Below are 17,358 nucleotides of genomic sequence, written 5' to 3'. Positions count from 1 at the left end.
CTATAAGAGAGGGAATGGTAAAAAACAATATAAACTAGGTAAAATAACCTCTCTAGTCCCTTTCAATTTTGATATTCAGCAACTTGATCCCTCTAAACAAATTGAAGCAATTTAATCCCTACCAATTTCGAAAGTGAGCAATTGATCTCAATATTAATGTTTTCATCAATTTTACATAAATTTGATTGATATGATAACAAATTTAGCCCGTCATATTTTTGTAAATGTGTAAATGTTGAAACTGAATCTGTTGATTTTTTTTAGGATCAAGACCAAACTAACAAAATATGTAAACATCAAGGGCTAAATGTGTTACTGTACCAATCAAAATTATGCACAATTAACGAAAGACATAAACGTCGTGATTAATTGTCCTTAGTTGCTCCTACAAAGCGCTTTTTAGTAAAGAGAATAAAACGCGTCTCATGTTTTCTCTGGAAGATCAGAGAAAACATGTCCTATAAGACGCGTTTTCCTTTCTATTTGTAAAAAAACAATATAAATTGATAAATTTTCAAAAAAAAATTTCAGCATAAAAAGAAATTATGGTATTTATTTATAATGATAAAAAGGTAATTTATCACTTTAAATTTTCAATACCTTTGCTATCTAAAATACCATTATTTTGAATAATTGATATTTAAATTATATTTTATTTTTAAACCCTACCAAATTTCTCTATATTCAATACTCATACTTTCAAAACAAACATAGAAAAAATATGAAGCAAATTAATTTGTTTTTTACCTCTTCAGCTTTTACATTATAAGAAAAAGAGAATAGAAGGAATGGTAAGAGAGGGACAATGTTTACAATGTGGAACCTCTTAACCTCTTCCTTCCATCATTCCTTTTCTCCTCTCTTTTGCACTATCCTCCCCCCTCTTTTCCCACCAACCCTGTCATCTTTCTCTAAACTATAAATGGTTCAAACCTCTTCTCCTTCCAAAGGGGTTGAAGAACATTTTTAAAGTTTGAATGGTCATCCCACTCCAACGATTCCCACCATTCTTTCCATGACCTGATGGGAAGAGAAGGTGGAGCATATGCAAATGGCTGCCCATTGCCAACAAGGGGAACAAATGAAGGAATTCTCTTCAGTTTATCACAACTAGTAACATCGATTAACTCAAGAGAATCACAAACCATCACTCCACTTTTGCTACATATGCTCTTCAAATTTCGTAATCCCCACAATTCCAACTTTTTCAATTTGGGAAGATGGAATTTGATTAATGCATCACTCCCTTTTTCTTCAACTTCTGATGTTGCTGCTCCCAATATTTCTACTAGCTGCCAGCAAACAACCACATGTATTTCTTCCAGGTTTTGGAGGTTTGGAAGCAACCAATGTGGAAGCAACGTCTTCATACTTGAGCAGCTCCATACTTCAATTCGCTTAAGATGGGAAAAGGTGGCAGACGGAGCCGATGTTGATGTTGTTGCTGAACCAATTCCTTCATCTTTCATAATAAGGGCACTCAACTTTGGCAGATTTCTAAGATCTAACACCTCGAGGCTCTGAAATGGATGAGCGGAAGAAGAGGCAAAAGAGGATAGGGAAACAACACACTCTATCCCTTCACACACCCAAATCCTCCAAACCCTCAAGTCAACCGCATTTTTGAAGGAAGAATTATCATCGACTAAGCTTCTCAAATAGTGGCAACAAAAAATAATCAACTCTTGAATTTCAATTGGGTGCATAATTAACTCACCTTCCCAATTCTGGACTCCTCCAATTGTTACTCTTTTATCTCTTACACCACCCAGAATAACTGAGCCCACCTGTAAAGAGTACTTGATGAGATTTCTCTTACTTTGTTGCATGGAGGAGATGAACTTATTCAATTCATTGATGTCTTCGAAACATCCGGTAAAGCACTCCAACTTCTTCAATGGTTCCATCTCCTCTGCTTTTAGACTTGTTTTTTCATTGTCCACTTCAAAACTCAAGTGCTGAAGGTGAACGAGTTTTGGTAAAAGTCCCGCGGGTATCTCTTTCAGAGTGTGCACTCCAAGATCAAGATATCTTAGCTTTATCAGCATATCCATTCCTTCAGGGACTTCCTCAATTTTAGTCCCACGAAGATCCAACTTCTTCAATTCTTGAAGCATCGAAAGACATGGCAGATCTCTAAATGTAGAACAACCACGAAGCAACAATGTTGTGAGGTTCTTTAATTCAGAGATGGAATTTGGTAAACTCTCGATCTCCGTATAGGACAAATTGAGGACACAAAGACAAGGCATGTTTATGAAGAAAGAATATGGGATCTTCTTTATTGGGTTATGCTGCAATAACAAGGTTGTGAGCAGTTGACATTTTGTGGGCGGCACGTCTAAGGAAATTTCTGATATGGAGTTATACATAAGTGAAACTTTCTCAATATCCGGACTCCATTGCTTCTTTTCTGGTAACTCTTCTAATTGCAAACCTGCTTGTATCATATATCGAGGACTCATTCTTGTGATCGACAATGCCATGTCTCTCACTGCATCATGCATTTTAACTCTTTCACTCGATGCCATGTCTCTCTCTGCATCATGCATTTTTACTCTTTCACTCAAGACATTTTCCAACAAGCAATTATCTTCCAACTTCTTCAAAATAACTTGACCCTTGTCATTCATTTCTTGTCTTGTACCCATATCATCTATGAATCCCTCGTCAATCCAGCACTCAATTAGTTCATCCTTTTCAATTCCAAAATCTTCGGGATATAATGCGCAGTGTAAGAAACAAGATTTCACTTTCTCGTCCTTTAAGTGATCGAAGCTAAATTTCAAACGCTCTATCACTTTAGCTTCCACTCCTTCCACTTTTTCTATTCTCTCTTTCAATTCCCTGAATGCGTTTTTCCAAATAAGAGGGTCCTCTTCTCCCTTCAATGTACCAGCTACGACGGTAATTGTAAGAGGTAGACCCGCACATTCCTTGACAACAAGCTTTAGCGTAGGCATTATAGTTTGATTTTGCACTATGTTAGGCCCAACTTTACTCAAGAATAGTGTCAATGCCTGTTGTGCTGAAAGGGGCCTCACTTTTATCACCGTGCAACCCATATACTTACAGACATGCTCCGAACGGGTTGTCAACACCAACTTGCAGCCATTGCTGTCACTCGGCTCAGGGATCCCAACTTCTTCTAGAGAGACTTCATCCCACACATCATCTAGGATTAGAACATGCTTTCCTGCTTTCTTCAGCATTTCTGACAAGATTGCTACTCGTCTGAGCTTGTCCTCTTCTTTGTCTAAATATTCCTTCGCCTCCAATGCACTTGCAATATTATTTTGTATCTTCATTACATTGAACTCCTTTGATATGGTAACCCAGATTACTCTTTCGAATCTTTGTTCTTTCAAAAGATCATTGTGGATGTGCTTCATGATCGTGGTTTTACCCACACCGCCCATCCCCCAAACTCCAATCTTTTTTACCTCCTTTTGCATCAAACATGCCCAAATCTCTTTTCTGACAGCTTCCTCCCCAACTAGTTCTAATGTTGGCAGTGGCAACCCAGCACTTGGACCATCCATGGCAAGACCTTCAGAGGCATTAGGAGCTTTATCAAGAAACTCCTTCATTTCTCAAGTCTTTTCATCAACCAGCTTTCCGTTCCAAGCACGACAGAGATATCTCCCGTTTCTGACTTTATTTTCCACATTCTGTGCTTCCGCAATATCTCTTTCACATCTTTCAACCAATTTTCAACCCCCTTCTTTGGTATCTTTCCCCCAGGAGAAAGAAGCTCTGCTTTCAATTGCAGCTCTATATCTTCCATTTTAAAATTCAATTCATCTCTGATCCTCCCGAAGTTTCTCACATAATCATTTAGCTTTCTGTGATATTTCAAGTATTTACAAACAGGAGGTCCAAGACAATTTGCAACGCCAACACCGGGCTCTACGTATTCCATTGCTCTGCCCCTGCAACGCAATCATATATGTTAGTGTATAGGATTTTTGAATAATTTTTTATATGTTTGTGTAAGCATGAAAAGGAAGCATAAATGCAATGGCCTTTATTAGATGGAGCTATGGATAGGTGGCAGACAGAAACATGATGAAAATCTGGTCACCAGAGTTAACCTCTCAATGTATATAAAATGCTAGATTCAAGTGTGCAACAGTTCATTACGGAATAAATGTTCAACAGTTTGAGATTCCTATCTATGATAGATTATGTTTGCCGGTCATCCTATCCTGTCTTAAAATCTAAAACTGTTGATTATCAGTAGAGGAAATCATTACCTTATTATCCGACTTAGTGGCTGAAATGTGTTGAGAGATTAGAACTGAAAATGAAGCATTGAAGTTGACTTCCTTGACTATCTTACAAAGCTAGCAGATAATAAAAAACAATCATTGCATAGTCATGAATGAAGCAAAGAAAAGCATGTCATGAATGAAGCAAATGAAAGAAAATTACCTTTAACGGGATGCTTGAAATTTGGTGATAGACCTTGGAGATGAAAACAAAATAAAAACAGTGAAGAAGAAAGAATGTTGTGGGTAGAAAGGCAGAACTATTAAGCAAAGAAAAGCATGTAATGAAAGAAGCAAAGGAAAGAAAAGTAGGTTGAAATTTTGTGAAAGAAGAAAGAATGTTGTGGGTAGAAAGGCAGAAGTATTAAGTAAGGAATCCCATCTTTTTTTACTTTTCCTTTGCTTCTGCCATTATAGTTGGCATTTTGGGTATTTGATTCTCAGCAGTTGTATCTGTAATAATTCACTAATTTGCCATGTCCTTTCCATTCATTCTGGACATTACTAACAATTTTTGCAGTCATCTTGGTGCTCAATTGTAACAACAACATCAGTAGCAGCAGCATCATAATAATGGGAAAGTATGGTATAAGAATGCCTAATTACATGTGACAACTTGAAATAAAATATACTAGTCGGCATCCTGTAAAAAAATATAGTTGTTCTTACATATGATGTTTGTAAGACGTGAATAATGTGAATAAATCTATTCAAGTACATATAAATTCCTTCATAAGTTACACTTTTAAATCCAAATTGTGGTTTATTGACGGGGTGTTTACTGTTTTTAGAAATAGCCGAAATTTAAATTATCATTGTACCCAAATTTGAAATTGTTTTAAAATTTCAGAACATTATAAAATTTAAAATTAAATAACAGTAAATAAACATTTCAAAAATTAATAAAATGAGGGGTAATTATTTTTAAACCCTCTAAAATTTCTCTTTATTATCTATATCGAAATATCTAATATCCATTCTTCAAAAGAAATATAGAACAAAAAAAAATTAAGCAAAATCATTTGTTTTCTGTTTTTTACCTCTTATGTTCCTTAACATAACTTCTACATTATAAGAAAAGATAAAATTCTAAATATAATTTATTTTTATAATTTGAGTTTTGAAAAATAATTTAAATGTAATAAAATTTTGAATTGAGTTTGAAAAAGAAAATTTGGTGGTATATTTTGTATTCTTGATACTAAAAAATGGCATCAAGCTCAATTTCATAAGCGTCTGTTATATCAGCTCTAGATGTGCTTCAAAGACATGAAACTCAACTTGATAATATTACTAATTTGGTTTTGTCTTGTTTTTAAATTGATAGTGGATTCTATTGAATGATAAATATTGCTTTTATTTCTCATACAATTTAGCCATTCAACAATATATTCAAAATTTTATTTGCAAAGTAAGATATATGATTATGAGGGTGTTTTCGTCTTTTTATATATTTATAAATCAATAAAAAATTATCCATTATAAGATTTGAACTAAGGACACCATGCATATAAATATTTTTCATTTACTTTTGAACTAAAGCAATTTTTACTTTTTACTTTTCACTTTAAACTTTAATAAGTATATCTGTATTATAATTTTTTATTTATTAAAAAATGTTATTGATTTAGTGTCACAAATAAACACAACACCAGCTCAGGATTGAAGACAAAACAATGATAAACAATTGTATTCATTTAGTATTTTTAACCTGATGTGTTTTTTTGTTTAGATTTCGTTTTACTCACAATTTATTCTAATTTTTATTTTAATATAATACATATTTCATATGTTATTATTAATTAGTTCCAAATCTGATAGCAAGTTAATTTTTTATATTTAATATACCCAATTTTGGTAAACTTTTTAATGGAATTCTACTAAACTTATGATTTATTGCCTGAATTTTATCATGGACACAATTGGAGTGCCGAAGTTCAAAAACAAACAGATCGAGCTAAATTGGAACAAAAAACAAGTTGGGGGGTTGAATTGAAAGTTGCAAAATTATTTTTGGGTTGATAAAAAATATTAGATTTTTTACTTTGACAAATTCTATATTTAGAAAATTTTGATTTAGTGGTTGCTTGTTAAGCATGATTCTAGGAGTATAATCATGTGAAATTGGTTCTCTGGGATCGGTATATAAAGGTTTTTAATTGTGGCATGAATACACACTTTGAATTTAAAAAGACAATTTAGCACATTCTTGCGTCTATTGCATTTGAAGCAATCTGCCATTATTTTTTTATTTTTATATTTTGGTGCAATTTCCCTTTTAGTTCTCTTCTTTCTTCACATATTATCTTTCATTAAAATTCACTCTCATAATCCAATCAAGTATGATTAATTTTGTAACACCCCAAACTCGGCCTAGACATTATGGCCGAATCTGGCGATGTCACATGGAAAGGGATTTGAAGACAAGATTGTCGAGTTTAAAAATCGTTACAGTAAGGTAGCTTTTATTTAATTCAGAAAAAAAACTTGTTGATTTGCTTTAAAATTTGTCTCTTAGCGGAAACTTTTGTAACCAATTAATTTAGGGAAAATCGTTTCTATTTACGAAAATCCTTAGTTTTTTAGAAAAAAACCGTGTTTTGTGGAGTTGTAATTTAAAAAAAACCCATAAAAAATAGTATAAAATCCCAAAATTTAAAGCCAACCAATCCATAGTCCAGAAGATACATCAAAAACCTCAAATAAGTAATAAATTCTATGCATTAACGGAAAACAGTCCAAAATTTACGTGTGGCCACCGTCGAGTCCTCCGCTGGTGAGTTTTCGCAAACTCAGTGTGTAATCCTCACAGAAAACATGCATATAGATAATCAACATAATCAGTTTGGACCTTAGCCCGTTCAGATACAGTCTCAAAAATACATTAGGGCCTTGACTCATATCAGATATAGAATGCAGATATAGTAAATTAGAATCCTACCCACTAGCCTCTACACACCATCTCCGTCGAACCCTACACATCATGTGTGGATTAAATCAAGCCACACATCCCTACACACCATGCTGTACCGAAATGCAGCATATAATCAAAAGGTTGTAGCTAAGCTGCCAGATAACAGGCTTAATAGCCTTTCAGACACTTCCTCCAAATATCATCAACCCACCCCGATGCAATGCAACATACAAAATATGTCATGCCATTATGCAATTAATAGTACATACATTCAGATATCATTAGTCATGCTCAGTATAGAAATCAGTCAGATAGATCACACATATAGGGTTCTAAGTAGAGCTTACCGACCCTCCAGTAGATCCACAATCGACTTGGGCGACCCGTGCAACCTTACAGAACTTTTCAGAAAAATGGGCTCACACGCCCATGTGGCTTATTCAGCCCAAATTGGCTTTGGCCGCGTGATCCATTTTTAATGTAACCCGTGCTAGCTAAATATTTATATATGTTTTTCACTATTTACTTATGTGTTCCTTTAAAGCCATCTACTTGAGTCACTGTTACTAAATTATTTATATCTTGAGCTATAGAATTTCGAATTAAAATCCACTTAATATCTTTGAAAATAGACTCAGATAACTTTCTACCATAAAATTTTTAGAATTTTTGGTTCAGCCAATAAGTACAGTAAAATCTTCAAACTTACCCTTATTCTGTTGTCTGACAACTTCGACCATTCTTTGCTAAAAATTAATTACCTCTTAGTACAAATTTGGATGAAGTTCCCATTTGTTTCTATTGAAAACAGACTCGTTAATAATTTAAACATGTAAATTTTAACCCCTAATTATTTTTCTCCCAGTTTTGATAATTTTCCAATGTCAGAATAGGGGAACCTAAATTCATTCTGACATTGTCTCACAAAGTTTATTATATCTCACGATTTAGAATTCAACTACTTACACTGTTTCTTTTATGAGAAACTAGACTAAATAAAATTTAATTCCATATTTTTTTCATCCTCTAATTCGATTTTCACAATTTATGTCGATTTTTCAAAGTTAGCCTACTGTTATTGTCTAAATAGCAAGCAATTTTGACTTTTCACCTAATCCTTTTTTTTTGCGTTTTGGGTACACACCTGGTTTTGTTTGATGCTAAAACAGTCCTCAAGCACTCCAAAGCCTATAATCAAGATACTCAACATCAATTTAATGGATTTACAAGCGAATTGACAACCAAGAACGAACAAAAACTCAACTTACCACCAACGATAACCCTCCGTTTAACTGTTGTTAAGATGAGAATACTGAATTCACCAGTTCGAGCCTCCCCCTACGTCCAAATCATAGAGAAAAATATTACCACTTCAGTCGCTAGGAGATTCATGACAGAAACGAAGAGAAACACTTACTGAAACTAAGCGAGCACTAACCGCGTGCGAAAACGAAGGAAAATAAATGGATTAGGGAGAAATCAAGAAGAAGAAAAAGAAGAGAAAGATGAAAAAACTCAGAGAATTTTGGCAAGAGGAGAGGGAGAAGAATATACAGCAGAATTTTTTTGGAAAAGAGAGTTCGGTTATGGGAAAAAATAAATTAAAATCCTGATAACCCCCAAAATCCCTTAATATTCTCCCCTAATTCCCACTAAGGATCCACTACTCAGAATCTCCCTATTACACAACTCTATCCCGAAATCTGAGCAAAAAAAAAATACTCTTGCTTACATAGAGATTCAAACACATGACCTCCACCTTAATAACACACCATTTAACCATTAGACCAATAAGCTCATTCTAATGTAATTTACCCAGCAATCAAATAAAAGCCTACTGAATAAGAGTAAAGCCTAATTCATTCAAAATACCAAAATTTGCCCAAGCAAAAGCTTGAACTTTGGACCTTCCAAACACTCCCAAAACACATAACCATTAAAGTTGACAGATATTTGTATCATATTTTCACAATAACAAAATTAAAAATTTTGGGGCGTTACAAAATCAGAATGTATCATAGCATATCGAAGCATATCTTATATCATATCGATTTTCATATCATGTTATAGCTTGTTTCATATCTTATCTTATCCTATCATATCTCATATCATATGATATCATACCTCCAACTGCTACATGCTATCTCCGTCCAAGCAATATCACTAATTAGGACTATAAGAGTCCATCCATCCAATCACACCAATATGTGACGGTATGCCACTCATAAATATGCAACTAAGCTGTCAGATAGACATTTTATGGTCTAGTTGCCATGGTTGTAGTAAAAACTACCATATAATACTTCATCATATCATAACCCATCCCAAAACATAGGCATAATCATAATTATAATATCATAAATACATATATCATGTCGTATGACATGCATACACATATTTTTATAAGGAACATAACATAGCATGTGATTTGTATACAACCTACTTAACATACCTCCTAAGCTTAGCCATGTATATATACATACTAAAACTTACATTTTTTTGGGCTTATATGATGGCTATGGACTAATATTTGAGTCCTTTAATCGGCCTCTAATTGGGGCTTAAAATTGGCCAAAATACACATATTCGTATGGCCCTTAATTTTCTCGAGTTTCGATTGAGTTTTCAGGTTAATTTCATACACCTATTGTTGGTTTGATCAACCGCTCAATTGGAACTCACGAATCCTATAAACGTTCATCAAACCACACGGATTAACTAACAATACTTATTGAAAATAACATCGTTGAATCAAAATTTCAGCCCCTAAAATAGAATTCAAATACTTAGTTCTCAAACCAACGTCGAAAATTGTGACTACTTTGTTGGAGGGTTAGGATTCTCACACCTTTTGCCTAATCGAGAACCACAAAAATACTAATCATGATAATGAACAGAAAATACCAACACAAACTCAAATTGTTCAAGAAACGAAATAAAACTAAACTATTAATGGGAAGAGAACAAAAGTAACCAAATGAAACTTACACTGCAAACAGAATACGATCCAAGTGACAGAACTCACAAAATAAAAAATAGTATTCAAGAACAATCAAAGAGGAGAAAAAAGGTAGAGAAAAGAAGATAAAACGGCAGAATAGGGAAACAAAAGAAAGTAGCGTACGAAGTGGGGTGAGAGTGTAAACGGTTGAAACAATGAGTGAAAATAGAGATTTAGTAAAATTAAATTAAAATAAATAAATAAAAAGATTTATGTTAATCTAAATTTCACTTAGCAGATTTTATAAAATTTAATTGGTGATAAGCTAAAATCTTACCACTGAATCAGTAGATTCATCATTGAAAATAAGAGAAGCCCTAAGGCTCAAGTTGAACATAATACCATAATAAATAGGAAAAATTTAACAAAAAAAACATTGAATCCAAGACCTAAAACAAACATTCAAGGCACTTAACCACCATGCCAAATCAAATTACTTGACATGTTTAACAACTAGAATTCATAAAATATGGGCATTACGCCAATGTAAAATAAAAAAAGTTGAAGTTTTTTTTTTATCCAGAACCTCAAAACCTCTATATCTGTTGCCTCTCTAGACAACAAAAACATCCTATTTTGACGTTTTCATTTTAAAAATGTAAACTTTCTAGCCTTACAAACTACATAATTATTTCTCATATTTTTATTTCTGGGTTTTTTTTTCATTTTATCTCATGTTTGTAAATTTCTGGGTTTCTTTCCCCCTTCTTTTCCATTAGTGTCATATGATTTTGCATGTTAATTTTCTTGACGGATAAAGGCTTGATCTTTTGTTATAGCATGAGCTAATGTACTTATAATTTAGTTTTTGATCTAGATTTTATCTGATTATTGTTTTTCTCCATTATAGTTTATCATTTATTTAGAATATATACATATATTTTTGCAATTCTACTGTTTGTTCACTCTTTTGATCTGATTAATGAGAAAACTAGCTAAAGGAATGACTTTAGATTGCACCATTTCAAATTGTATTGGCTACACTGTTCTTTAAAATTTATTTATTTAATATATATTGTTTTATACATGTCTATCAGGTGTCTGGTTTTAAAATTTTTATTTTATGAATGAAATAATATTTTATATTTATATTTGTTGTTATATGGTATCATAATCTTTGTTTTTGGATGTTTTCAGGTAGCTCAATTTTGTGTTTAATGGGTGTTGAGGTTGTTGATTCAGGCCTGGCACAATTGTCTATTGACAAAGTGACTGAAGTAGACAAATCATTTCTTCATGAAAATGGGAAACTGGATAAGGATCCAGTTTATAATAACCCCATTGATGTTGATTCACATAGTGAGGAACCAGATAAGGAAGAAAAGAATGGTGCATCCGATCCCGACTTTCGGAAGGATGCGGTCGACGAGTGGCCTGCACCTAAGCAGATCCACTCTTTTCATTTTATTAGGTATCGCTTCTACGAAGATCCAGCTATAAAAGCCAAACTTGATCAGGCTGATAAAGAGATACAAAAGTGGAAAAAAGCCAGGTTTAAGCTTACCGATGAATTAAAAGCAAAAAGGGTGAGTGAAAAGTTATAAATTTCAATTAGATGTATAGCATGGTAGCCATTAATTGTCATACTTTTAAGATAATTATTAGCCCTATCATTATGTCATTACGGTGTGCTTTTTGTAATATGATGGATGTAGGGGAATTAAACCCGGAAGCATTTATTTGAATGTTCGAAATGTATGTCCTCGAAATGTAATGACACTTACAGATATGCTATTGGTATAATGATTCGTTATTGTTGTGTTTGCCTTCAGAATTTGAGAAAAAATGTGAAAGAAGTAAAAAATAATGGCGCTGTCAGTTGGCTAAATTGTGATTATCTTTATGCTAATGCAGGCAGAACGATCAGAGATGCTTTCGCAAGTGAGAGCGTTGAATGTTGATTTTGAGCAATTTAAGACGATTTTAGATGAGAAAAAAAAGGAAATAGAACCACTGCAGCAGGCTTTAGGCAAGCTTCGCAATAATAAAGATGTTGATAATCGACTTAGTTTATGTGCATCTGAGGAAGAGCTCGATTTTATTGTATGATACTTCTATAAACTTTGACTGCATTTAGATTTATTCATTGTTTTCTGCCGCAGTTAATGCTTTTCTTTTTCTCCTTTAGTCACTTCAATGGAATTTATGAATTGCAGATTCATAGCTTGCAATATCGCATTCAGCATGAAAGCATCTCGTTGAGTGAGGAGAAGCGAATCCTTAAAGCAATCAAACACCTGGAGGGAACCCGCGAGAAAGTTATTGCTAATGCTGCAATGAGATCAATGACTCAAGATTCATTAGGCCAGAAAGAAGACATTCAAGATCAAGTTAAAGTAAGATAATTCTATTTTCTGCCTTTATCCATCGGAGTTTGCTCCTCTTTTTTTCTGTGAATATCGAGCACCATTGTGTTACACTAAAAAAAAATGTTATATTTGTTTATTGTAGCTTATGGGTGTTGATTTGAATGGAGTAAGGAAGGAGCAGCATGCAGTCTGGTCCAAAAAAAAAGCAAATTAAAGATAAATTGGATGAAACTGAGACTAAAATCGAGTCTTTACAAAATGAGCTGAAAGCTGTGACCCTGGAGAGGGACGAAGCTTTTGAATACATTCAGGAGCCGAGGAAACAAATTGATTAGGGGGTATAGCCTTTTCTTTGCTTCAACTATTAAGATATCTGTTTCGTATAATACTTTACCATGTCGGAACATTTTCATTTATGCATGAATAACTAGTATCACTTAAGATATTAAATGATATATACTATGTCTACTTCCAATATTCCTGTGCATGATGTTACTAATGAATCGTTTTAATTACTTTCTTTCTCAAAATTTCAGAATTTTCACTTTTACCAGAGCCGTACCATTGTACACAACGCCAAACTGCTTGCTGCACAGAAAGATATAAGGCTCTTGAGGAGTTATCAATTGTGGAGGTTTGTTGAGACTGCTTGTTAATGTTACTTCCAATGTATCTCATTTGCTTTATAATTTTAGGTTGAGAAGTTTATGGCTCTCTGGAATGGCAATAAAGCCTTCAGGGATGATTATGAGAAAAGAATTCTGCCATCCCTGGACAGTCGGCTATAGAGTCGGGATGGTCGGATAAGGAATCCTGATGAGAAACCACTGGTTGCACCCGAGAAACCAGTGGATTCTGAAACCGAAACAATTCTGAGACCTAGTGTAAGACAACCAAAGGAAGAGGTCAAATCAGGTCCCCAAAGAGATACTAAACTAGTCAAAAAGGCCCCAAAAGATGCCCAGACTATAGCAATGGAGTCGAATGCAGCAAAACTGAAAGAATTGAAAGAATTGAAGAGAGAAGAGGAAATAGCGAAAGCAAAGCAAGCCATGGAAAGAAAAAATAAGTTGGCTGAAAAAGCAGTAGCCAAAGCAGCTAGAAGAGCTCAAATGGAAGCCGAAAAGAAGCTCAAGGAAATCATTTGCTTCCTTATCTGGTTTCGCTTTATCGGTTATTAGTTTGTGGGTTGAAACTGAAACTCTTTCGATCTTTTTTTCAGGAGCGTGAAAGGAGAGCTAAGAAGAAGGTGGCAGGATCGACAAATGCTGTGAATCCCGAGGAACCGATTGAAGCTGTGGCACAAGATTCAGAACCCGAGAAGGTCGATGTTAATACTGATGCACCTGTTCCTGCTACCGTTTCAATGAAGGGTAAAGTACCAAAGGAGAATACTAGTAGGTACAGGAATCGAACCAAAAGAACCGAGTCCCTCCCAAAAGCCATCCTGAAACGGAAGAAGTCGATGAACTATTGGATATGGGCAGCTCCTGCTGTGGTGGTTGTGCTGGTTCTTTTAGCATTATGTTACTATTATCTTGCCTGAAGAAGTTTTAACTTGAATGGAACTAGAGTTATAGGACAATCTTTATTTTATTTAGTTGAACAAACATTCTATAGTGGCAAAGGTTAGTTAATTTTGTTCTTTGCATCCTCATGAAGGATGGACCAGAAACTCATAATGTTACTGGTAGTTCAATCTGAATGGTTTATCTCATACTGAATGGTTTATCTCATAGGCCGGATTTGGCTCAGGCTTAGACAAGGTTGTTGAGAGCTGGACTGCAGTGCAACATGAAGCCAGCAACAAGGTACTGTTTAGACCAGCAGCAACTATCGAGCTCAGCTCATTTTGCTTGGTGCGCAAGACTGGTTTTTTGGACCAAATGAAGCAACCAGTTTTTGTTGTTTTGTTTTAATGTTATTTAGTTTAGTTCTCTTGTAACTAGCTTACAAAGTAAGTAGGAATAAGCTAGTGATTGGATTGATGATGTAAAAGCTGATATGTCAGCTTATTTTGTATTTGACTTAAGCATGTTTTAGTTTAGCTAAGTGGGAGCAGTTATGTCATTAGGTAACTGTCAAATGATTCAAAAATTGTAACCTTTTATATATTCAAATTTTGAATGAAAAGTGTTAATGTTCAGTTACAATTTTGCTGAGTATTCAACTTGTTCACTGCTTTGCTTGCTTGTTTCTTCTTTGCTTCGATTCTTCTTGCTTCAATTTTGCAAATTCTGTTTTGCAACTTTGTTTGATGTTTGCTGCTGCCATTGTTCCAATAAATGGTATCATGAGCCCGTATCTTTGAGGGGCCTTTGTTTGCATTCTGTTGAGTTCAAATCAAAACCAATAGCAAAGCTTAAAACTAAAAAGGATCGAAGCACTTAAACTTAGTCTAGCAAGATGAGTTTCACTCCACCACCTCCACCAGTGTTCACTGGAGAGAACTATCACATTTGGATAGTTAAAATGAAGACTTACCTCTAGGTACATGATCTTTGGAGTGTGATCGAGAATGATGTTGAACCACCTCCATTGAGAGCCAATCCCACCATTGCACAGATGAGGCAGCATGCTGAGGAACGAGCCAAGAAGCACAAGGCTATGGCCTGTCTGCAAAATGGAGTGTCTGATGTGATCTTTACTCGCATCATGGCCTGTGACACACCAAAGCAGGCCTGGGACAAGCTAAAAGAGGAGTTCATGGGCACAAACAAGACAAGGCAACAGCAGGTGATCAACCTCAGGAGAGACTTTGAAAATTTGAGGATGAAGGAGTCTGAAACCATCAAGCAGTACTCAGATAGGATAATGGCCATTGTCAACAACATTAGGCTCCTGGGAGTGGACTTCACAGAGAGCAGAGTTGTTGAAAAGGTCATCACAACTCTCCCTGAGAAATTCGAGTCAAAAATCTCTTCACTTGAGGACTCGAGGGACTTATCAGCCATTTCATTATCAGAGCTGATAAACTCCCTGTATGCACTTGAGCAAAGGAGGCAAATAGGCAGGAGGAGAATCCTGAAGCCGCCTTCCAGGCTAAAGCTAGTGAAGGCTTGAGTGTGAGTGCAAAAGGCAAGAAGCCTTGGCATAATAGAAGGGTCAAGTCAGGAAGAGATGAAGCAAAAAGGGTGTTCCCACCATGTGTTCACTGTAAGAAGACAACACATTCAGAAAAGTATTGCTGGTTTAGGCCAGATATTCAGTGCAGAAAGTGCAAGCAGTTTGGCCATGTGGAGAAGGTGTGCAAGGGCAAACCAAGGGAGGCTGCTCTACAACAAGCTAGACCAGCTGAGGACATGCAAGCTCAGGAGGAGCATGTGTTTACAGCAACCTGTTTTGTTGGCACAACAAAGGCCAGCAATGATTGGTTACTAGACAGTGGCTGCTCACACCATATGGCAGCAGATGAGAAGCTGTTCAAGGGCTTAGACAGAAGCTTCCACTCGAGGATCAAAATTGGAGATGGCAAGCTGATTGAGGCTAAGGGCAAGGGCAGTGTGCTGGTTAGCACTGGTTCAGGTAACAAGCTGATCTCAGATGTGCTTTTTGTACCTGACTTAGACCAGAATTTGCTTAGTGTAGGCCAATTAGTTGAAAAGGGCTATACATTGGTTTTTAAGGATGGTTGCTGTACTGTTCAAGACATGAATGGTCTGGAGTTAATCTCAGTCTCTATGACTGATAGATGCTTCATGCTGGATGTTAGCCAAGTAGAAAGAAAGGCATACATCAGCCTTGCTGACAGCACTGACTTGTGGCATAGGAGACTAGGCCATGCCAATTTCAGATCTCTTGATCTGCTACATAGGCTGAATTTAGTTGATGACATTTCAAAAATTGAGGTTAGTGGGAATGTTTGTGAGGTTTGTCAGCTTGGTAAGCAGGCTAGACTGCCTTTTCCTGCTGACAGTGCTTGGAGAGCTCAAAACAAGCTCAAATTGGTGCAATCTAATGTCTGTGGTCCTATGAGAATGCCTTCAATCAATGAGAACAGGTACTTTGTCCTGTTCATAGATGATTTAACTAGGTTGTGCTGGGTCTAATGATTTAACTAGGTTGTGCTGGGTCTACTTCTTGAAGTAGAAGTCAGTAGTGTTTGAAGCCTTCTGCAAATTCAAGGCATATGCTGAAAATCAGTCAGGCTGTAAAATTAGAGCCTTGAGGACTAATAATGGCTCTGAATATGTGTCTGAGAGATTTCAGAAGCTTTGTGACAGTGCTGGGATTCACCATCAGCTCACAACAGTCTATACTCCTCAACAGAATGGAGTCTGTGAGAGAAAGAATAGGAATGTGCTGAACATGGCCAGGTGCCTCTTGTTTCAAGGCAGGCTTCCAAGTCAGTTTTGGGCTGAGGCAGTCAACACCTCAGTGTATCTGCTCAACAGACTGGCAACTCGAGCAGTCAAGAATAAGACTCCTTTTGAGGCCTGGCATGGAGTCAAACCTGTGGTAACACATTTGAAAGTGTTTGACTGTGTGTGTTATGCTCTTATTCCAGTGGAAAAGAGGACCAAGCTCGAGAGCAGGGCTACTCTAGGAATCTTTGTTGGCTACAGCAGCAACAAGAAGGGCTATAGAGTGTATGATCCTACAGCAAAGAAGGTTTTAGTCAGTAGGGATGTAAAGTTTGATGAGGAAAAAGTGTGGAATTGGAATGATGTTGAGGCTGACTTGTCTGAATTGGACCAGTTAGACTTGGTTATTGAATCAGCAGAAAAGAGACCAAGTGAAGATGCTGTTGATGATACACCAGTGAGGGGCACCAAAACTTTAGCTGATGTCTACCAGAGGTGCAATGTTGCTGTGATTGAGCCCTCAGACTTTGAAGAGGCTGCCAAGGACAGAAGCTGGATG

General features: G+C 35.7%; 1 protein-coding gene and 1 pseudogene across 1 annotated transcript; one reads left to right on the top strand and one right to left on the bottom strand.

The window, feature by feature from the left end:
* Positions 1-911: 911 nt before the first annotated feature.
* LOC107902224 (disease resistance protein At4g27190) lies at positions 912-3,590 on the bottom strand. The gene is made up of 2 exons (XM_016828440.1): positions 1,260-3,590; positions 912-1,172 (listed from the first exon to the last, which is right to left on the bottom strand). The coding sequence occupies exons 1-2, from the start codon at positions 3,588-3,590 to the stop codon at positions 912-914; spliced, it is 2,592 nt and encodes an 863-aa protein (XP_016683929.1).
* A 7,312-nt stretch (positions 3,591-10,902) lies between these two features.
* LOC107902225 (proton pump-interactor 1-like) lies at positions 10,903-14,588 on the top strand (annotated as a pseudogene).
* The last annotated feature ends 2,770 nt before the right edge of the window (positions 14,589-17,358 follow it).

The sequence above is a fragment of the Gossypium hirsutum genome, chromosome D05 (assembly GCF_007990345.1).
Source record: "Gossypium hirsutum isolate 1008001.06 chromosome D05, Gossypium_hirsutum_v2.1, whole genome shotgun sequence".
NCBI classification, from domain to species: Eukaryota; Viridiplantae; Streptophyta; class Magnoliopsida; order Malvales; family Malvaceae; genus Gossypium; species Gossypium hirsutum.
Note: the sequence above shows the minus strand (reverse complement) of the source record. Positions and strands in the feature narration are given on the sequence as shown.

What these genes read in the sequence shown, in the direction of transcription:
- LOC107902224 (XM_016828440.1), bottom strand. Translation starts at nt 3,590, where the DNA reads ATGAAGGAGTTTCTTGATAAAGCTCCTAATGCCTCTGAAGGTCTTGCC. An exon ending in TGGGAGCAGCAACATCAGAA is followed by an intron (nt 1,173 to 1,259) that starts GTTGAAGAAAAA and finishes CGAAATTTGAAG; the next exon opens with AGCATATGTAGCAAAAGTGG.